The following is a 23,791-nucleotide window of genomic DNA, read 5'->3' as shown; positions in this document are numbered from 1 at the left end:
TCAATCAAAACTACGTGAAAGGCAGGACGAGCCTTAATATCATCACATATCAGGTTGAAAATAAACTCGTATGTTGTATATTTTAGGTCGACTAAAATCCTAATGTAATTTAGTTGACTAAAATTAGACTATAACGGAAAATGAATTTAAACTGAAACCAAGTTGCATTTTAGTCAAAAAACTACGATTAATACTAAATCAAAAATTGCTGTCAAAATTAACTCATTGTCTTTTGTTTGTTTGTTTGTTTAAAAATAATGATTGTACAAATGTGCTGTGGCATAATAATCATTACTTATCAATAGTATGTGCAGAGGTGTAGTAAGTCATGCATAAAATAATCAAGTACAAGTAAAAAGTAGCTCAATGAAATAGTACTCAAAGAAGTAAAAAGTTACTTATTACTTATATATTGAACTTATTTTCCACAAAGGTATCTGTATAAAATAAGAGGTTTGTCAGAATGTACAATTCTTTTTTAAATAGAATAACACCAATTCAATTCAAAATAGAAAAATGATCAGGCTCTAAGTATAGATACATTTATGAGCTCTAAAACTGAGAAAATAACCTTCATTAAACGCTGTTTTGGCGCCGTGCATTATGTTTAATCTGATTGGTCGGCTATTATGTGATGCATTTGATAGTTGTCTGTACATTTTATTTCTTTGTAGTTTCACAATGTCCGCTGATTATTTTAAAACAACAAATATTGATTTGTTGTGGAACGGTTGGGTGAAGAAATACAGCAAATTACTTTACTTCTTTTAAAACATACTTAATTACAAGTCAAATTACAGATTTAGAAATATACTCAAAAATGTACAAGTACCCATAAAAAGCAACTCAATTACAGTAACGTGAGTAATTAATTTAGTACATGGTGAAATAATAGTACTGAGTTAAAGTGAATGGCTAAATATATCAAAAATGTGTAACTGGGCAGAGAATAACGTGGATAACTCATTAAAATACATCAGACAATTTCTCATTCTAAAATGAAAAAACGCAGTATTGTTCATCTGCACAGAGAACTAAAGTGGCGTTTTTTGCAATGCGTGTGTGTGTGTGTGCGTGTGTGTGCGTGTGCGTGTGTGTGTGCAGGGGAGAGGAGTGTCCAGTCGCAGTCAGCCCTACAGCTGTTCCCTAATGGTAAATATCTCTCTGGGGGTCTGTGGGTGGGGTGTGTGTGAGGAAGCTAAGCTATAGGCACTGATCGGGCCCCTCCCCTCCCCTCCCTACAGGGGCATCATCCTTCTGACCCTCGGCCTCTGACTTTCCCGCCACCTCATCCTCTTCCTTCTGTGAATGCCCTCTCAATAACAAGCACAGCCTGTGTGAAACCACACCTTTTAAAAACACAGCTGCTAACAGCGCTCCCACTCAGCTATTAGCATGTTTAAAGAGATGCTGTACGTACACCAATGCCTGTTTTTTCAATGTGGATTTTGAGCATGTTTAAAGGGTACCTCTAGTGAACATGAATATAACAAAAAATGTGTTTAATGTGTTACTAATAAACAAAATGTGTGCACCTTTTTATTAAAAAAAAACACGGTAAAAGGACTGTTTAGAACGATTTCATACCTTCGAGCATTAAACTATAGAGAGCCGCCATTTTGGACAGGATATGACACACGTTCGTTGATTCCTGTTAGCTGTTGCTAAGCAACAGTGATTCGTTGGTCTCCAGTGGAGGTGGACAACTTTTATCACATTAATAATACAGGGAAGAACAATGAGTTTGTGTCATTTCATGTGTTTTTGGTCGCTTTGTGTATTTTTTTGTGTGTATTAGTTTTCTGTGTTTTTGTTGTCGTTTTTGTAATATTATAATAAAAATTTAAAAAATATGTGTTTTTATCTTGTCTAGTGTATATTTCTGTAATTTTGGACAGTATGCTTTTTTAAGTCATTTTATCCTTTGGCTTTGGGGGCCACTAAAAATTAGAGCGAGGGCCGCATGTGGCCCCCGGGCCACCAGTAGCCCATGTCTAGTCGACAGTTTCTGAACAATGGCGCGTAAAGCCAATTGTTGCCACATGAGAAAACCCCCGCATAAACATTTCTTTTGCGTTTCTTTTTTTTAAAAAAAGGTGCACATATTTTATTTATTGGTAATACATTAAACACATTTTTTGTCTTATACTATTTTCACTACAGGTACCCTTTAAGTAACTTCCTTTAGTATATGCTTATGTGAGATAAAAGGGATTTCTGTGTCTCTACACAACAACATTTCACTCAAGTGTGGTGTAGTGGAAATCTGTAAACCTTAAAGCACATGTGACTGTCAAACTCAAGGCCCCCAGGGCCAAATGCAGCCCTTTAAAACCCACAGAAAAAAGTATAAATGAAAAGGAAAGGTTTATTACTGTGCAAATGAGAAAAACAAATCAGTTTTAGATATCTCAATACTGCCAAATTCATAAATTCATTTGTAACTCCAGAATATTTGCAGGGGCTGCTTTTTCCCCCGTGGGTATATCATCAGCATGACTGCAGTGACAGTCAGATTGTCAAAAGAACTAAAATGCTGCAGTTTCTCACAAACAATTCCACAAAATTGCCCTAAATTACATATACATTTGTCATAAAATTAAGAAACTTGGAAGTGGAGATCCCGCAGAGACTGATATCTGTCAATGATTGTTTTAATGTTGTCAGTGGCTTACAAAACGTTTATATGAGTCATACATTGAAGTGCAAACTAGGGCACAATAATTTTAAAATCACTCTGTTTTTCCAACCAAAATCTGCAGAGCTCCTATGGTCAAACTGCTCCGGATTTACCCTGAGCAAAAATGTGTTTGACACCCCTGCCCTACAGAGAAAGGGAATGAAACCCCCTACTAACAATTGTAATCATGTATCCAGAAATGAATGATTAAGATGGGAGATATTCTTATTTCTTACTTTTTTGTGGACAAGTGTTGTCAGTTTCCTGAATGTGTGATTTAAAAAAAAAAAAGAGAAATAAACATCATTAAACCTAAATATATCCCCACCATAGTTTAGCCTTATTATCAAAAGCTGTTTTTTTACAGAAGTGGCAAACGTGCCAGAAAAATAAATATTCAATGTGAAGAATGGATAGGAGTTGTTTGCTTAAAGTTAAAGAGGATGCATTTTTTTTTTCCGACAATGTTTTCTATAATCACCCTTCTCGATTTAACTGTGTCCCATTTTGGTATTTTATGTCCTAGTTTCTGCTTTCCTTACAGAAATAGAAAAATTAGGTGCTGTAGTGTGGTTGATGCACAACGTGAACAGGATTTGTGTAGCATGCTGCTGTAGCAAAAATCAGCCTCACTGTTTGTATCTGTAGATTGTTAGAGGTACGCTCTCCATAATACATATCAAACCCCTCAACAAAACATGTTTTGGGTTGGTTGGTGAGCGTGCAGCTGGGTGAGAAAATATAGACAGGTTCTTACCAGGAATCTTTCAGATTTGAAATTTATAATCCTCTAATGGCCAAATTTTGTGAAGTAAAGCTAAATTGTTTTTTTTTGTTGTTGTTGTTTTATCATTGTTACTTTAAAGCCAAAAGTTATTTGTTGAATTGTTGAAGGATCATGATGATTGTGGTTAGTTACTCATGCTTGGTATACAGTAGGTCCTCCACTAATAAATACTCACAGACAAGAAATAACATGATTTAAAAGACTGATTTGAAGATTAGCTTTTCAAATGTAAATTAGGTACAATTGGGACTGTTATGGACAGTTTTAAGATTATGAAGCACGCTGTTTATATTGGATGGTGATTATAGGTTACAAAACGGAGGATGCACACAGTAGAGCTTTCAATTCAATTCAATTCAACTTTATTTGTACTGTATAGCGCAAATTACAACAAAGTCATCTTTTATCGGGCCTAAAAAGAAAACCTAACCTGGCCTTAGCGTGACAGAACACGGCCTGAACCTGTCCAACCTGAATGAAACCAATGTCTCTTGAAGCCCGAACCCATTTCCACCTGATCGTAAAAACCGTAAAGACGGGAACGTCTGAGCAAATTGCCTGTATTAAATAGTTGGTGTGGCTATGTGTTTCTCTGCAGATTATAAAGAGAGTTAAAACAACACGGGCACACTTGGAAGTCCAAGTGTGCAACAATTATTACCACAATACCGATTAAAAAAGGAAAAAACAACAGAAAAGCCCCCTACGCTAGTCAAACCGCATTGTAGGGGATCAAAATTATACCTTAGAGGGCCCCTCTACTCAACATGCTGTTGAGAACCCTGATAGAATTCTGCATGGATGGAAAATGGTTGGGAATAATGCTCATAAAGAAGGCATTTTTTGATAGTTTTCTTCTTCTTCTTTTTTTTTTTTCGATGTGTGATTACGGTTTTCAAGTTGTTTTTTTTTTACAAAAAAGGAGCTCAGCCATGTGTTGTTTTATCTGCCTATACTTGATTGCATTTTGTTTGTGGTCATCATGAATGGCTGGTGACAAGTGCTTGTGGACAACTGAGCAGTAAAACCTCAGTGCTGAGCGTGAACTGTTCAAAGATTGTACACACTTTCTGACCCTCTTTTGATGAAACCTAAACTATAAAAGCTCTGCAGTAGAACAAACACTCCCGCACATCATATTGGAGTGCTGGCAAAATTGGGCCTGCTGTTACCGTAATTATGTCGCAATCTCTGTGGGCTGTACTGGAGGTGGCTGCTGGGCACATCCAAAACACACAAACTGACACACATAGCAGATTGTCCATCAACGCGTCCCCTCCCCTCACCTTTACAAAAGCTTAATGTCGAAAATATTTCGTTGCTCTCTTAACACATGATCATTACTGTTTGGTGAGATGTCTGGCTGACTAAGTGTTTTGGAGGCATGTCTCGACACTGCCTTACCATTTCGTCTGCCAACCGGCTCTGCTCACACTTTGTAATTATGGGAATCCACAGTGCGTGCTCTTAAATATCATTCCTCCTTGAGGGATCTGTTCTTGTGCAGAGACCCAAAAAGCATTGTTAATACCACAATGGATAAAAGTTAAAGATGGTTCTCAAACCCATTTTGGTTGCACATTGGTTAATGGACTGCAGTAGATACTATAACCCTTTCAGACAGTGTTCTTCACACATCGCCAGAGTTATGGATTCAACAATCAGTGCAATGCAACTTAGCAGAGGTGCAAAGAGTACTGATATGTCCTACTCAGGTAGAAGTACTGTTACTTGATTGAAATTGTACTCAAGTACAAGTAAGTCATACATAAAATACTCAAGTACAAGTATAAAGTTGCTAAATTACATAGTACTCAAAGTAAAAGTTACTAGTTACTTTCACCCTTCGCATTTATTTTTGGTTCCCTTGCATACAGTAAACATCTCATGTTTAAATTTCAAAAGGAAGAGATGAAATTTTCCACAATTTAAACTTACTTTATTTTCCGCAAAGGCATCTATACTATAATGACGGAAACGTTTGTGGGTATGTGTGGATGTGTGTGTGTGTGTGTAGCAAATATCTCCCCGACGCGGTGCGAGTTCGACCTGAAACTCGGTCAACGGGTTCCAAATACCCCGAGTGTGTGTATCTGTTATTTTGGAGTAATTTGGTCATTTCAAAATGTTTATTTTAATTTTATTTCACTTCTGGACGGCCCCGAAATGAAATCTATTCACTTCCTCCTTCATCTCCATGAGTGTGGGCAGTGGCTGCGTTGACGGTCGTTACCTTATCGCAAACATTCTGATTCTTCAAACAGGTCCACTATGATTATTGTTTGTTCTGCGCAACGGTGAGTGTTTCTTCTTATATTCTTCTATGTGCTAAGAAAGATGCTAGCAGCTACAATGTAAACACACACACACACACAGCTGATGCGCGTGTGTGGGTGCGTGCACTAGATCGGGATGTACATGGTGAACGCACACAGAGCCGTTGAGAGAGAGTTGCGACTTTGGTGTTGCGAAACGTTTATTTTTCGTGGTACTTTCGGGTCTCTCTTTTTTTACACACACACACACACACAGACAGTATTATATTATCTCTACCTAATCGTACTACTACCGTATTATTGTTATTGCTATTCTTATATTATTCTTTTTTGTATTATACTTTTATCTTATAGTTACTGGTATTCTCATTGTATTATTATTATTGCTATTACCTTATTATTTTATGTTGTTATTGTATAGTTACTGGATTTTCATTATATTATTTTGTTATTGTAGTTACCGTAAAATAAACATCAGTAACGACTTTCATTGGCATTCAAAAATACCCATAACTATCCTCTACCACCACTTTGCATCACTCCATGGTTTTATTTCTTTTCAATTTTTTCTTCTTCTTCTTAACGCAGCACATTCACACTTTAAACATTCATAATGGGTACTTTCTGATAGCTATAGTGTAGGTAGTGTGTACTTGTCAAATATTGTGAAATTTCAAATCGGCTTCTGATTTGCACTTGCTAAGGAATACAGAACGTATTTTAAATGAATGATTCAATTTGTCCAGAAGCCTTTCCAACACAAAGCCCAGGATTTAATCGGTGGAGTTATTAAAATCCACGTGTATTCTTTGTATTTTTAAAGGGAGACATGCAAATGCTCCCTTCGGTCTAAAAGCAAATTATACTGTATTTAACAGCAGCGCACTGTTATTTTCGAAAATAGCACCACTGTGAGCACCTGATTTGTTTTGATGGATCACGGTGCAGCATCAGGAAGTTTAAAGATGGATGCTGTGTGTATTCTCTTTGAGAATCAGAAGAAGAGGATTAGACGTCCCTCAAAGTGCTTTTCATTTCTATCGTAGTTATAAAACAGAATAAAGTGCAGCTGCATAGTGATTCAGTGCTATACGTATGAGCTGCCGTCACTTTGCCAGTGAGAAGGTGAAGACAAGCCCAGCTGTGCAGGTTCATTTTTAGAAGAGCTGGCAGTGAGTTTCCTACAGGCCATTAGGTGATGAGCTGTGGAGATGGTGGCTTACTTTATGGAAAGGTAAAAAAGACTGGTTTGAGTCACAAAGAAGGCTTTCTATAAAGCTGGCAGGAGCTATAGCCACTATGGTGCATCTAGTGTCTGATTTCTACTGTCATTTAGAATCAAAGCGTCTGTGGAAATTTGTCCAAGTCTAAAGGAGAGACCGCGGCAATTCTGTGTTGACTGACAGGCTCCTTTTTTCAGATCAGCCTATCCAACACAGGGGCCATACACGCAGTTGAAATTGCTTTTTTTTATCCCTCAAATGCCTGGAAGGTTTCGTCAAAAGCAGGAAAACGGAAAGCTTTTGTTCACGTGTATCCTTAAATGAAAGCCCTGAGGGCGGTGAGACCGCTGCCTCATAGTGACAGAGATTTTATTTTAGACCTTCCAATTCAGCTTTGAGCAAAAAGAGACAAACATGCTCAAGCACACATGCTTACTACATGTATGAAAGCTGTATTAATAACTAAAAAGTAACTAAACCCCAAAACTGAAACCAAATGTATTTTGGTATGAAGTAGTGTTGTTGATTAATTCTTATCTAACTCTTGACATTCTAGTCAAACTTTTTTTAATTTGGTGTATTTGATGTAAAAATTTAAGAGTGATATATAGGTTGAAACCCAGCTATTGGAATATAATGTTGCTATTGGTTAGAATGGTGGTTTGGAATCCATGTATCATTCGTTCATTCGTTTTTCACTATGTAACAAAAACATAAAAAACGAAAAAAGAACACTCATTATTTGATTTTTGTTTCCAAAACTAAATTTAAAAAACGGAAAACACCTTGTTTTTCAAATTCAAGCTCTTTTGCTTCTGTACAGAAAACGGAAAACAAACAACTTTATCCGTTTGTTCCATTACCGATTGGCCAAAGTACGAGACCCGGAAGTGTACTCTCATTTGATGCTAACGGCTTTGCTAACGGCATTTCGGCATGACAAGATCGCTGCTTCCAATTGTGCATCCCAAACGTGCCCTTTTCGCTTTAGCTGGTGTTGGGCACAGAACCTCCTCACGGACATTTTGGAGGATTTAGAGACTCCTAAGTGTTGCAGAGCTAACGATATCTCGGAATGTGTAACGCTTCACTTCCGGGTTACGTACTTTAGCGAATTAGTAATGGACAAAACCGATAAAGTTGTTCGTTTTACGTTTTTTGTTTTCTGTACTGAAACAAAAGAGCTTGAATTTGAAAAACAAGACGTTTTCCATTTTTTCATTTTGGTTTTGGAAACGAATATCAAATAATGAGTGTTTTTTTTCTTTTTTTTCATGTTTTTGTTACATCATAAAAAACGAATGATACACGGATTGTTTGGGATGTGATGTGTTGTATAAGTTTTCAGTGAAACTTTTGAGACTTTAGGTTGGTTCTTCTTCTGTTGCACAATTCTTCTTCACAATGTAAATGGTGAAGCTACACTGCGCCCAGCAGTTCATGTATTGTACTGCAGCACAAATGAAGCCGAAGGCAACCGCAGCTCACTGGTAGAGTGGGTGATCCAATTACCGAAGGGTTTGGGGTTCGAATCCCGCTCTATCCAAGTCATTGTTTTTATGTCCTTGGGTATTGTGAATGGGAATGAATTGTGCATGAATGTTGGTGGTGGTCAAAATCACAATGTTTTATTGCCATTGTTGACGAACAGAATTCACAACAAGGAATTTGCTTTGGCTTACAGGTGCTTAAAAAAGGTGCAATAGCAAACTGTGATGGCCACGGCCACACATTAAGGTTAAGTTACACAGTTATCATTGTTTCTTTGTGTTTCAATTAATGCACTGTCTGTTAATCCTGATTTTCTTTGTTTTTGAGTTACCTGTGGAATGTCTTCCTGGTCTGGCAAAAGATGGTGGAGAGGGCGGAGCTGACTTTTATGCTGAGACCCACGCCCATCGGACCAGACCAAGTCATTGAACTCATAGGGGGATTGGGAGTTTTTTATGTTAGATTTAAGTTAGTATATATCATGTTCTCCCCTGTGTGTGTCTGATGGAATATCCAACTCATATATAAGTCTCCCCTTGTGTGTTAGTTGGGGGTGGTGTGGGTTGTGTTAACACCATGCTGTGGAAGTTCCTTCTTGGGTAAAATAAAACCCAAATTGTTCAACTGCAAACCTGTTTCCTGTTCCTTGGCTACTTGGTCCACGACATTTGGTGGCAGTGGTGGGATCATCCAGTAAAGGACACCAGGTTTTTTTTGCTGCAGTTTTTTTCTTCTCTCTTCTCTTCTTCCCACCGTGATTGCATAGTTATGCAGAGAGGTGGAAGAAGTACAAGAACAGCACACAGAGACAACCAGCCTCAGATGACAGGAACGGAGGCCCTAAATGAGGGTGAGGAAGAAAATGGAGCTACTGGAGGGGTGGACAGTACTGAGGGCGAAGGTAAGGAGCCTTCATTATCTGACCTGGTCTCCTTGTTTCGGGCCCATATGACGCAGCAGGAAGCCCGAGAGGCCAGACAGCTGGAGGAAAATGCCCGACAGGAGCACCGCTCCAGAACACTCCAACACCAGTTCCAACTACTACAGCTGAAAGTGCAGGCTCGTACTTCCCCACTCTCAGAGCCTCTGTTAGCAGAGCTTGAACCACCAGATCTGGAGCAGCGGTCAGGTGAGCCTGAACAGTCTGTGCCTGAGCATCAGGACATGGCAGCTAATAACTTTCAAATCTCAACCAGTAAGGCGCTGTTTCATGAGCCCAGATTAGAAAGGCTCACAGAGGAAGATGATGTTGAACATTTTTTAATCACCTTCGAACGCATTGCACATGCTTGTCGGTGGCAGAAACAGGATTGGGTTTTTCATCTTATTCCTTTGCTCTCTGGCAAAGCTAGGGGAGCATATGTAAATATGGATGTTGATGATTCTCTTGAATATGATAAAGTAAAAATGGCAATTTTGGATAAATATGATATAAATCCAGAGACATATAGATTAAGATTTCGGTCTCTTGAAATACCTCCTGATGAAAACCCAAAAGAGCTTTATGCAAGGCTTAAGGAGCTATATGGAAAGTGGATTAACCCCAAAGGTAAAACAACCCATGAAATTGGCGAACTCATCATCTTGGAGCAGTACTTCAGAATGCTGTCTCCTGAGTTGCAGGTTTGGATTAAGGAGCGTAATCCAGGGTCTGCAGCTGAGGCTGCCAAGATGGCTGATGTGTTTGTCGCTGCACGGAGGAAAGGTCAGCCATGGAGCTATACAGCATGGGAAAGGAACGACAGTCGCAAATTATTCCCGCAATTTCATCAAACACCAACCACTGATGTAGGTAGGACTCCCATGAGGGACAGCCAGTCAGCTAATGCATCTCAAAAATACCCTGCTAAAAAGCTGATTTGTTATCGGTGTGGAATGGAGGGCCATACCAAACCAATGTGCCCCAAAGAATCGCCCAAGATAACACAAGTATGTTTTGTACCTCGGGCGGATGAGCCTGAAATCAAATTGAACTCAGAGGCCAAAATGTCCTTGATTGAAATCAATGGCCAAACTTTACAGGCTCTTATTGACTCAGGCAGCGACCAGACCCTCGTACACAGACATTTTTTACCACCAAATGTTATCAGGATTAAGGATACTGTCCCTGTTTTTTGTGTGCATGGAGACAAAAAGCCTTATCCAACAGCAGACGTGTACATCAAGGTACAAGGGCAAACATATCTCGTAAATGTTGGTGTTGCTGATAATTTGCCATTTCCTGCTGTGCTTGGTCGAGACCTACCTGTACTTTTTGATTTGTTGGATTCCAGCCGTGGATGTAATGCGGCAGTTACCAGAGCTCAAAGCCAGAGGTTGGAGGAGACCTCTCCAACACTAAGTGCCCTGCCATTCTATGATGCAGACCTGGAGACAGCACCTGGGAAGTCTCGTAAGTCACGTCGTCAGAAAAGGCAAGAGAAATTCCATAAGACTGTTGTAGCGCCACTCTCTGGTCCTGACCCTGAATTGCCTTTGGGTTTTGGAATTCCAAGCAATGTCATTGAGATGCAACAAAACGACACAACATTGGTACCTCTTTTTCAGAGAGCTAAGGAGGCGGGACAAGGAACTGTTCCTGATTCTTGCAGCAGTGAGGATTTTTTTCTAAAAGGTGGTATCCTTTATCGCCAGCAGGGGTCTGCCATACAGTTGGTGGTTCCGGGAGCAGCCAGGAAAACTGTGCTGACCTTGGGACACTCAGTGCCATGGGCAGGCCATCTTGGTAAGCACAGAACCATTGCTCGCATTAAACCCCACTTTTACTGGCCTGGCCTACGTGCAGATGTAGGACTGTTCTGCAAAAGTTGCCCTCAGTGCCAGAAGACATCCTCGAGAATCCCCTCCAGAGCTCCACTCCAGCCACTGCCAATCATCAGTACTCCATTTGAGCGGTTAGGGATGGACATTGTGGGACCTGTGGAAAGGAGTAAAGCAGGCAATCGTTATATGCTTGTGATAACTGATTATGCTACAAGATATCCGGAAGTTTTTCCCCTGAAGTCCATGAAAGCTAAATCAGTGGCGTTTTGCCTGGTCCAATTGTTTTCAAGGGTTGGATTTCCTCGTGAGATCCTTACCGACCGGGGAACTAATTTTATGTCTACCCTATTGAAACAAGTGTATCAGCTGCTGGGTATTAGGAGTTTAAGGACAACTCCATATCACCCTCAAACAGACGGGCTCACCGAACGCTTCAATCAGACCATGAAGCAGATGCTCAGGAAATTTGTGAATGAGACTGGTGTTGACTGGGATCAATGGCTGCCTTACCTCCTTTTTGCATATAGGGAGGTACCCCAGGCCTCCACTGGCTTCTCCCCATTTGAACTGTTATATGGTCATGAAGTAAGGGGTCCCCTATCTTTATTGAAAGATGTTTGGGAGGGAAATCAGGCAGGTGGGGGGGCTGATAACATAATTTCCTATGTTGTGCAGATGAGAGATCGGCTGGAAAAGATGAGGGGGCTTGCCCAGTCCCACATGGCAGAGTCTCAGCGGCGTCAGAAGGTCTGGTATGATCGGTCAGCCCGGCAGAGGTCCTTCAACCCTGGTCAAAAGGTACTCGTACTCCTTCCAAGCGATGGCAGTAAGTTGCTGGCACAGTGGCAAGGACCATTTGAGGTCCAACGTAAAATTGGGCAAACTACCTACCAAGTTTCCACCCCGGGCCGGCCACGCTCTAGTAGGAGGCTGCATGTGAACCTCCTTAAAGAATGGGTTGACAGACCTGGAAAGGGAGAAGTGTTGCTGATCAGGAAGGTTCCAGAGGATGAGGAAATGGAGGAGCAATACCTGCCCGCAGCTGCCTCCCTGGACATGCACCTCAGTCACCTGCCTGAAGAAAAGCAACAACAGGTGAGGGTTAGATGTAACCCCGAAATATTTCAGAAAAACCCGGGAAGAACACACCTTGTTGAACATAATATTGTGTTAAAAGAGGGAGCTTCTGTGAGACGTTTGAGTTACAGAATACCTGAACGGATGCTCTCTGTGCTGAAGGAGGAAGTCGATTTCATGTTGTCCCTGGGGATCATCGAGCAATCTAAAAGTGAGTGGTGCAATCCAGTGGTCTTGGTCCCAAAGAAGGATGGCAGCATCCGTTTCTGCATTGATTTCAGGTATTTAAACACAATCTCACAGTTCGATTCATATCCTACTCCACGGATTGATGATATGATTGAACGCCTGGGAAAGGCGAAATACCTAACCACCATAGATCTTTGCAAAGGCTATTGGCAGTTGCCCCTTGCTCAGCACTCCAGAGAATTGACTGCCTTCCGGACACCAGGGGGCTTGTATCAGTTTACAGTCATGCCCTTTGGACTACATGGTGCCCCTGCAACATTCCAGAGGCTAATGGACCAGGTCCTGTGTGAATTCTCAGACTTTGCTTCAGCATATCTCGATGACATTGTCATTTACAGCCCCACCTGGGAGGATCATCTTGAACATCTGGAGAAGGTGCTAGGCCGCCTTCAGTCGGCTGGGCTGACCATCAATCCCGCTAAATGTTTCTTTGCTAAAGCGGAGACCGAGTACCTGGGTTTTATAATTGGAAATGGGCTTATAAAGCCACAAGTGAGTAAAATCCATGCCATTGAGTCATGCCCACTGCCAGAGACCAGAAAGCAGCTAAGGTCATTTTTGGGCATGGCAGGGTTTTACCATCGCTTTATCCCTCATTTTTCTGCCAGGGCAGCTTCCCTTACTGATCGGACTGGATCCAAATGTCCGAACAAGGTGCTCTGGACGAAGGAAGCGGAGGCAGCCTTTCGGGACATTCAACATTCAATGAGTAAGAGCCCAGTCCTGTACAGTCCAGATTTTAAAAAGCATTTCATTTTGCAAACTGATGCTTCGGAGAGGGGTCTGGGGGCTGTTCTAATCCAGGAATCAGCAGAAAAGCGACATCCAGTAGCATTCATCAGTCGTAAGCTGTTTCCAAGGGAGGTCCGGTATTCAACTGTGGAGAAGGAGGCTCTCGCAGTCAAGTGGGCAATGGACTCTTTTAAGTACTATCTTCTGGGCCGGGAGTTTACGCTGGAGACGGATCACAAGGCTCTTCAGTGGCTTGAGAAGATGAAGGACACGAATGGAAGAATCACTCGATGGTATCTTGCAATGCAGCCATTCCGCTTCATCATCCATCATATTCCAGGACGGGACAATTGTACAGCGGACTACCTCTCTCGCTGTCCCAGTGAGAGCTTCGAAGGGGGGGAGTGTGTGATGGCCACGGCCACACATTAAGGTTAAGTTACACAGTTATCATTGTTTCTTTGTGTTTCAATTAATGCACTGTCTGTTAATCCTGATTTTCTTTGTTTTTGAGTTACCTGTGGAATGTCTTCCTGGTCTGGCAAAAGATGGTGGAGAGGGCGGAGCTGACTTTTATGCTGAGACCCACGCCCATCGGACCAGACCAAGTCATTGAACTCATAGGGGGATTGGGAGTTTTTTATGTTAGATTTAAGTTAGTATATATCATGTTCTCCCCTGTGTGTGTCTGATGGAATATCCAACTCATATATAAGTCTCCCCTTGTGTGTTAGTTGGGGGTGGTGTGGGTTGTGTTAACACCATGCTGTGGAAGTTCCTTCTTGGGTAAAATAAAACCCAAATTGTTCAACTGCAAACCTGTTTCCTGTTCCTTGGCTACTTGGTCCACGACACAAACAATAGAATAGATAAAAATAAAAATCGTAAGGCATGCAATAATATGTTCTTGATAACAATATAATATATTTACAAAATAAATATAATATAATAATCTATACAATAAACATGTCATCAGTGCAGGTTATTAAGGACATGATTTATAAAGTGACCCAGTATATATCAGTTATAAAGTGTAAAGTTTGTAGAGTATGTAAAAGTGACCGAGGGCCTTAGGCGTGAAATGGCAGCCAGGCTTTTGTCAGTATTCCCCAGGGAAGCTGTGGCTACAATGTAGCTTACCACCACTAGTATGATGGGGGGGAATGAATAATGGTTTCTGTATCGTGCTTTGTGTCTGCTTGAAAAAAGTGCTATATGAATTGAATCATTATTATTGTATTGTATTATTATAGTCAACATTATCAATTATGTTACAAATCATTTTTGCATTATTGTATATTGTATGTTGCACACATTGTGGTTGGTGCAAACCTCAAGACGTTCTATATATTTATTTTTTTATTTTTTATTTTGCTTTAGTAACTCCTTAACGACTGTTTTCTGTCCGCTATTCCGTTAATCTGACAACTGCATTTTATACATCTATAGTCTGTGTTTTCCTTTGACTCTTATTCTTCTCCTCTTCCTGCAGCACATCATCTACATTTTATTTACCTGTGAATCTCTGCAGTGTTCCATGTATGCATGTTTGTCCCTCTAGTTGGACTACAGAGTCAAAACGTTGTTTTTCCTGTTGTTTATCTGACTGAGTGCTTGTCTGACTGCAGAGACCTGTGCAGTGAACAATGGAGGCTGTGATAGCACATGTCATGATTCAGTGACAGGAGTCCGCTGTAGCTGTCCTGTTGGCTTCACTCTGCAACCAGACCGCAAGACCTGCAAAGGTATGGTACATTCTCCCCCCTCTCATAGCACGCACACCTCACCCATCCACCTGTCACATTCTCCCCTTCCGTGCATAGACACACTGCCAGGCTCGAGGGAAATGATTAACAAACAAACAAAAAGCACTTTACAGAAACACCCAAAGTTGAAATCTATTTCATTTCACCAGTTCGATTTAGCTCCCGTTAACTACACTTTCACAGATTTGCATCCACTCTAACGTCGCACAATGTCTGCATCCCTGCAGGTGTCACCAATCTCACACACTCCATTCTACCTCTCAGCAGCAGATTTTGAGCATAAAATTGTTCCGCCGCTGTTTTCCTGATAGTTTTGCCACCGCATTACCATTACCCTCCTTTGTTGGTGTCAGCTAGGCAAATACAACAACAGAAAGCTGCACATAATAGTGGATTTTTTATGATCATACATACAAACAGGATATTTGTCAACGCTTCTGCAGAGAAGAATAAAGACTAAGCTTTTGATAGGTTATTATAATATTGTAGAACAAAGACAAGAGGACGACTGGCTGCGCAAAGTGTTTGAAGTTTAGCAGTTTGCTCTTGGAAACACAGAAATGTGTCAAAAAATAGGCAAACCAGGCACTCCAAAAACAACAAAATCAAAATGAGGAAATTAATTCCAAAAAGCTTTTAATTTAATGGCCAAATCATTAAAAAGTAAACATGTTATGACCAAGCATGGTCTTTGTCAGGTCAATTTGATCCCATTCAATGTTTATCATTCAAAAAATATTAATTGACTGTATTTTGTTTCTCCTTCATATTTCATGACTTTTCCTGATTTGATGGGTACAATTGATTAGGAATGAAATTATCATGATTATTTTTTTTTTTAATGTGCTGAACACAAATTGCTTGTATTGGTGTTCCTCTGGGGTCAGATTGACGCCAAGGATAAAATGCGTTTGTAATACTTGAGGATAATTGGAGGGTTAATAAGATAATATCGCTTGTAATTTATTTCACCAAGATCATAAAGATGGATTTTTAGTTCATCTTAAGGCCACCACCTAAAAAACCCTGTCCGTTTCCATGTACGTTACTATTGTGCAGGTATTTGTGATATTTTCCATTATAAACTCAACGCTTGCAGAATTTAAAAAGGTGAAGAAATTGATTTTTTTCTGGTTGGGTTCAGTACCCCCAATAAGAACCACTACCCCAGTGTTAATTTTTATTTTTTTCTCCTGGATATTATTTTTTTAATTTTATTTTCTATGACATGGTTAAGCAGTCACCAAAAAAAATAAAAAATAAACATTTTTGCAACTTGGTGATAACCATTTTTTTCCTCACAGATGTTTGTGGGTTTAACATTTACTGTATAATAAAACATGAATGTTAGTTTCTTTGTGGACTCATCCATAGATGATCATTATGATAAGGCTTTTTTTTTCTTAATTACTACAATGATAAAAAATGTAACTGAAGGTATCAGCTTCTCATTCGATGTCCGTGTCCGCAGACATTGACGAGTGTCGTCTGAACAATGGGGGGTGTGATCATGTTTGTCGGAACACAGTGGGGAGCTTCGAGTGCAGCTGCAAGAAAGGCTACAAGCTGCTAACCAATGAGAGAACCTGTCAAGGTAAGCCGCCTTCTTTCATAACTGCAAACTCTGCTCACATCACATTCTGATCTTTTCCAAACCAAAATATGAATTGTAATTTATTACAAATTGTAGGTATTGTCATTTTAAAGAGATGTTGTCATTTGAAGACGTTTGGGACAGGGCTCTTGTTTGTGTATCAAATACTTGTGTTCTTTGTTAGACTTATAAAATTCCTTTTGTGTATTTATAAGCTAACTGTTCCTTACCCTTTATTACCCTAACTGTAAACCAGGAGTGTCAAACTCATTTTAGTTCAGGGGCCAAATACAGAGCAGTTTAGGTGAGAAAATTAGTAATTGAATGAAAATTGTGCTCTAGTTTGCACTTCTAGGTATAAATACATCATGAAATATGTACGGTATTGATAATATCAAAGCAAAAAGTGATAGATTTCAGTCTTTGCAGAATCTTTACTTTACATTTATTTGATTTTATGGCCAATTTTTATGTCATTTGGGGAAATTTTGTGGTGTATTTTGAAGAAAATTTCAGCATTTTGGAAAAATTTTGTCGGGTTATTTTAACAATTTCCCAATTTTAAATCATGTGATATAAGCATGGGGGGAAAATGTTAGTCCTGCTAATATTGTGGAGTTACATTGAATTTGTGTATTAAATTGGAGATTTCTACAACTGAATTAGTTGGTAAAATACACAAAGATTCATGGTTTCTCTGACTTTTTTTGCTTTCTGCTGAATGCCAAATTGAATGCTTTAAAAGATCCCCTGGGGCTTGGGTCTGAGACGTGTGCTCTAAACCCTAACCCAAAAAATGCCAACATAGCTCCAAAGGTGTCATATTTAGCAAACTACATATATTGACAGCTTTCATAAAACCTTATTCATGATAATAACAGGTATCATGTCATAATAATGACAGAGTAATCTCAGCTTTATGTATAAAACTTCAGATAAAGTGTTACCCAATATGTTTAGCCTTGTGATTTGCTCTCTCAATTGTTTAGCCATAACTATCTTTCAGTCCAAGGACTGAACACAAGTGCAACATTTATTGTGTAATGATAATGCAGAGAGATGAGAAAATGCAGCCTGTGCACATTAATTGAAATCACAGCTTGTTTCATGGCCTTTAGACCTTGACCAGATCAGCTGTGGTCTGTGTGGGCGCACCCAGTCTACTGTGGAACAGTGTTGTCCTTGTTTGGTGCGTTGTGTGTTTTGTCAAAAAGGTGCATAGAGCTGTTGAGTGAGGTCTCTAGAATCTGTCACTACGGCCTCACCTGCCTGATTTCTATCTTCTCCCCTCATTCATATCACCCCTTAACTCACACTTGGAATGAGATTGTTGGATTAGAAGACTTTCTAAATCATCCGAGCACCCGTTTTAGGGCAGGCTTGCTCTGCAATATAAGTGTACAGGCAAATGCTAAGGGAAAGGGAACCATTTCAAAAGTGACATCAATTGGAATTGTCTTTAAACTTTAGATTAAATTAGATTGCATTAAAATTAGATTCGTAAAAAAGAAAAGCAATAGAATAAAGGCTAAGGTGTAGTGGCTCAACATATGTAAACGAATATGAGACCAAGTTCTTCATCAACATAGATCATGAGGTTTGCTGGAAGCCACACATGGAACAAATATTGGCATTCTGCACAGAACAAAAAGTAAATTCAATAGAGACTGTCTGAAGTTGCTTTATTAATGTCTTGTATTGCTGTGGGGTAATACATGTAATTAATCATTAATCAAATTACAAAAGAGATCTTTAAGAATATAATGCATAAAGTGAAATTCCTGGCACTGTTTAAAAAATCTACCACAATAAAATGGATTTAGTAAGGTTAAAAGTGTTAGGGAAATAAAACACTTCCTTTGGGAATTAAATCACTGTTTTAATTAAGACAAGGAAAATATCATTTAAGAGTGGTTTATATTTTTGAAACAAGTAAATTTAGAACAAATGTTAAAAGAAGATGCATTTCTGTTTACGGTGTTAAAGTTTGGAATTATCTTAAGGATCATTTGAAGTTAATGAGTTCACTGTCTATGTTTTAAAATTCTTAAAAAAAAACAAAATACTTTGCTACTATTTAAATATAAGTTGACAAGCTGATGAATATTTCTGTTATTGAGGTGTTTTTTATAATGCTGTTTAGGGATGGGCTCAGATGAGCAGTTACTGCTTCAGCCCCTTTCATTTTTGGCTGATCTATCTATAAACAGTATTAATATTTGCTATTATGCATCTTTAAAATGAAGAACAATCGGATTACTTGGGTTTCGCTTTTATAAGGTAGGATCTGCTTGCTCCTCTGTCAACTTTTACACTTGTATTGAATTTTTCTGTGTGAGGTGTTGAGGTGAACATCGTCTCAGTTTAAACAGTCATGGTGTTTCCTGGTTCTCTGTAGACCATGTGCTGCAGGTCAGGATGGGGCATGTTTGTGAGCATTCCTTCACCCACAACTTCTAGATTGTCCTTCTTGTCTTACTGAAAAAACATAATCAGACTCCGTGCTGGGACAGAGAGCCAATGTATTTCATAAAAACTGGATTTTTATTGTACTGTTTCTATCTCTGTCTGCCTGCTCACATTCACTGATTACTGTTGCGATGATTTAATGATAAGTTGCACATCAACCTGGCGTCACTTGTTGCAACATTTTTCCAGGATAAACTCAGTCGCCACACCCAATCCCAAAGAGTTTTTGGTCGGTTCATTTCAAAGCATGCTTATGACTAAAGTTTATACCTAAAATGCCAAAAACAATCATCTTTTTTTAAAGCTTCATAATGGTACGTGCCAACTCATAAGGTTTTCAATTACCACTGCTGTGTAGACTCGAGGGGCCCTAAAAGGGAGGAACATCAGGGAGTGTATGTATTTATTCTTTGTCTCAATTTATCTCAATGTCCATGGCCCTCACAACACACAATACCAAACCAAAGCATTATTACCATGCCAGTGTTTCTCAAATGGGGGTACGTGTACACCTAAAGGTACTTAAGAGAGAGAGAGTGGAAAATTAACAAATACATTGTCAGTCTAAATGATAAAAACTATAGAAATCAATCTATTCAGGAGCCACTAAATCAGTGTTTTTCAACTTTGGGGTCAGGACCCTATGTGGGGTCAGCCTGGAGTTTAAATTGGGTCACCTGAAATTTCTGAAAAATTAAAATAGGTTTTTGAAATGTTTGAATTATTATTCTTTTTTTTGATAAAAACAAAACACAATCTTAAACAACTGTTTTTCTATACTTTCACTTTGTGAAATGTAAATCTAGTGAGAGTACAATGCAGTTAAAAATATATCTGAGCTCAAACATGATCAAGAACTATAATTCTAGAAAAAAATGTCTTTGGGGTTGCAAGAAATCCTTGATATCAAAATGGGTCATGATCCAAAAAAGGTTGGGAACCACTGCACTAAATAGTGATTCTTTCCACTTATTTACAAAATGAGATTCTTTAAAATGTGTGTTATCACTCGTTCATACCATAATTATGCTCTATAGTTGTTTTTAAATAGTTTTTCTATTAGCAAAATGTTGTAGTCAGATAAAGGATAAATAAGAAAAAGGGGGTACTTGAGCCAAAAAAGTTTGAGAACCACTGACCTACGCCAAGGAGGTCATATTTCCATATATTTATTTGTTTGTTTGTCTAACAAGACTACGTCAAAAGTACCACATGCAGCCCTCGGTCTAATCGTATGCGGCCCCCAAAGGAAGCGCACAAAATTATATTTAAATACACAAAACAACAGCAAGAATACACTGAAATATACAAAAAAAATTACAACATTACAGAAAAATACAGTAAAAGACAGGAAAAAAACTCCAGATACACACAAAACTACTACAAAAATTGACAAAACGACAACAAAAATACACAAAATGACAACAAAAGTACATAAAAAGACAGGAAAAACACACAAAAAAGACTATAAAAAAAACAAAACGACAACAGAAATACACAAAAATGACAAAAGAAACGCTAAATGACAACACAAATACACAATGACTCAAAATGAGATGCATTTTACAAGAGAAATACACACAAAATTACTCTGAAAACGTTTCCTGGTTAATGCTCAGATCCGTCATTATTCTGAATGCTGACATGAATGTACATAATGTGGCCCTTTGATCAAACAAATATCAAGAATACACTAAAATATACAAAAAAATGACAACATTACAGAAAAATACAGTAAAAGACAAGAAAAACTCCAGAAACACACAAAACAAAATTACTACAAAAATCAAGAAAACGACAACAAAAAATGCACAGAATGACAACAAAAGTACATAAAAAGAGAAGAAAAACACACAAAAAAGACTCCGCAAACTCACTAGACTACAAGCAAACAAAACGACAACAGAAATACACAAAACTTACAATACACAAATTCACAGTATGACTCAAAATGAGATACATTTTACAAAAAATACACAACATACTGTAAATGCACAAAATAAACACACAAAAAATGACAGAAAAACATAAAAGCATTCTGAAAATTGTTTGTTTCCTGTGTTAATGCTCAGATCGGTGATTATTCTGAATGCTGACATTAATGTACATAATGTGGCCCTTCGATCAAACAAACACGTTTTTGTGGCCCCCGCTCTGATAAAAGTTGCTCATCTCTGCTTTACACTATAGAAAATTCCATTTCATTTTAGAGGGAATCTGGATCATAATACTGATTGTAGATCAGTTTAAATTGAAAAATTCCCTTCTGTCATTGTTAGAGAGATTACATAACGTGACTGCTACGCACTGACATGTACCCGTGGTGGAACTGCCATGCACAATGTCTTGCAGAGATTGCTGTACTGATTTTAAAATCAGTCAACCGTCAATAAAAAAATTGACCAATAATAAAAAAAAATGATGATTGTCATGATCAGATTGCTATCACAACCTAATGTAACTTTTCAATAATAAACTGTTAACTGTTATTTATTGCAAGGCATATTATAATCATGTTTTTTTGGAAAATAAATAATTATTTTTTGTGTTGACTTTTATTATATTCATGTATTTTTTGGAGAATAAACTATTCCTGTTTGTATTGAGATTGCTGCATGAGACACTATTACTTTACTCAAGTTGTTGAATGAGATTGTCACTCACTCAGCACGGCGTAAGTAGCAAAAATCACAGCAGAACTAGCAAAATGTAATTTTCCGGTAGTGCGCATGCTCATAATCAATTTCAGTACGAGGTAAACTCAGTCCGTGACACTGAATTTTATATGTTGGTTCCTCCAATACTCACAATTACCCTCAATATTGCTCAAATTTATGGAATAAGAAAGAGAGCGCTGGTACACGACGGTAATACAACATTTGAAGATATTCTTCTTTGGTGCAGCCTGTCTTTTTAACCCAGGTGCATTTTATTTTGAAAATACTTTGGAAACTACTTTCAAAAGAAAACTGCATGACAGTTGGGGTCAGCCACAATACCGAGCACCAAACAGCTGACATCCACTGTTGGAAAACTAATTTTTGTTGTTGTGACATGTGATTTGAACCACTGCAATTTATGATGAATACAACAACAACAAAAAAGAAAAGAATTGAAAGATCAAAACAATCTGTTTGGAGACAGAAATGTGTTTTCTTGCAGGTTTAAGAAGTTTCTAACAACCTCTTTTTTTAATCCACGCAGATATCGACGAATGCTCTTTCGACCGTGCTTGCGACCACTTTTGTGTAAACTCTGCAGGAAGTTTCCAGTGTCTCTGTCATAAAGGTTATGTTCTTTACGGGCTGGCACATTGTGGAGGTAAGATGCTCTATCCATCTTTCCTAATCTCTGAGTGTGAATCACAATCATTTTCTAACCAAAGGGGAAAGTAATGGATTACAAGTACTCACGTTACTGTAATTGAGTTGCTTTTATGGGTACTTGTACTTTTTTGAGTATATTTCCAAATCAGTAATTTTAGTTGTGCTTAAGTACGTTTTAAAAGACGTCAAGAAATACTTTACATTTCTACACATTTCTTTAAAATGATCAAAGGACATTGTGACACTACAAAAAATGACAGTTGACCAATCAGATTAAACGTAATGATCAAAAACAGCATTAAATGGAGGTTTTTTTCTCAGTTTTAGAGTTCATTAATGTATCTATACTTAGAGCCTGAGAACTTATTTTATTTTGCGTAGAATTTGTTGGTGTTATTTTTAATTTTTTTAATAATTGTACATTGTGACAACCCTTTTATTTTATACAGATGTCTTTGTGGAAAAGTAACTACTACTACTATTTAATTGAGCTAATTTTTACTTGTACTTGAGTAGGATGTATCAGTATTCATTACACCTCTGTTAATAACCGGTAAATAGCAGCAACACCATGCATAAATGAAACTTGATAACAATGGTATCCAATTCCATCCACTCATAAGTATTACTTTCTGCTTAGAAAATAAAGTTTCATATTTGTAAATGCCATGTGTAATCTGTGCAGTACAAGTTCAGTTTAGATTACATTGTACAAAGGGTTTTACAGATTGATGAATAACCACCTAGTGCTATTTGTTTATTTGTTCATTGGATCCCCATTAGCTTCCACTGTGGTTGTTGCTAATCTTACACGGGGTCCATTAAAAATAAATCAAGATTTCTGTATTTTTTTTTTTTTTATTTGTTCCTTTTATAAAAATGCAAACCAACATAGATTATTACATCAAATAATATCACAGTCCAAATTAAACATTTTCATGATTGGAATGGAGCAGTAAGAAGAATAAAAGTCTTATATTTCTGCCCCTTAACCTAATAAATGCATAATTAATAACCTCACCAACCTTCCCCCGTCAGTCCACACAATTTTCACAATTCTCTAATAACCTATAAATCACAAATAAAAATGTACAAATCACAACCCGAGTTGACTTAGCATATTGGTAAATTTTTTTTTTTTTTGCCTCATACATTTTTTTAAATTGACAAATATTTGTACAAACCTTCATATCATTTTGTTTAGCATTCTACAACCTTACACCGACAACAGACAAGTACATTAGTCTTACAGTTGCACGAGCTACTCAGATGTCTTCCTGTGATCATCATTCTCTGACATTCTAGTACATGTGAGGACAGAAAAAAATTAAAGACAGTTAAACATGTACAGAAACATG

At 38.2% G+C, this 23,791-nt stretch overlaps 1 protein-coding gene across 2 annotated transcripts in view; it reads left to right on the top strand.

Moving 5' to 3' along the window:
• scube3 (signal peptide, CUB domain, EGF-like 3) overlaps positions 1 to 23,791 on the top strand; it is a 135,287-nt gene that overhangs the window by 92,673 nt on the left and 18,823 nt on the right. Inside the window, exons 7-10 of one of the 2 annotated variants that reach the window (XM_028452529.1) lie at positions 1,105 to 1,152; positions 14,907 to 15,023; positions 16,516 to 16,638; positions 22,312 to 22,428. In XM_028452529.1, coding sequence (XP_028308330.1) covers positions 1,105 to 1,152; positions 14,907 to 15,023; positions 16,516 to 16,638; positions 22,312 to 22,428 — 405 coding nt within the window. The remainder of the gene's footprint in view (positions 1 to 1,104; positions 1,153 to 14,906; positions 15,024 to 16,515; positions 16,639 to 22,311; positions 22,429 to 23,791) is intronic. The other variant, XM_028452530.1, reaches the window with a different exon arrangement.

Source organism: Gouania willdenowi, chromosome 7, assembly GCF_900634775.1.
Source record: "Gouania willdenowi chromosome 7, fGouWil2.1, whole genome shotgun sequence".
Lineage (NCBI taxonomy): Eukaryota > Metazoa > Chordata > Actinopteri > Blenniiformes > Gobiesocidae > Gouania > Gouania willdenowi.
This window is presented reverse-complemented; position numbering and strand designations above follow the sequence as displayed.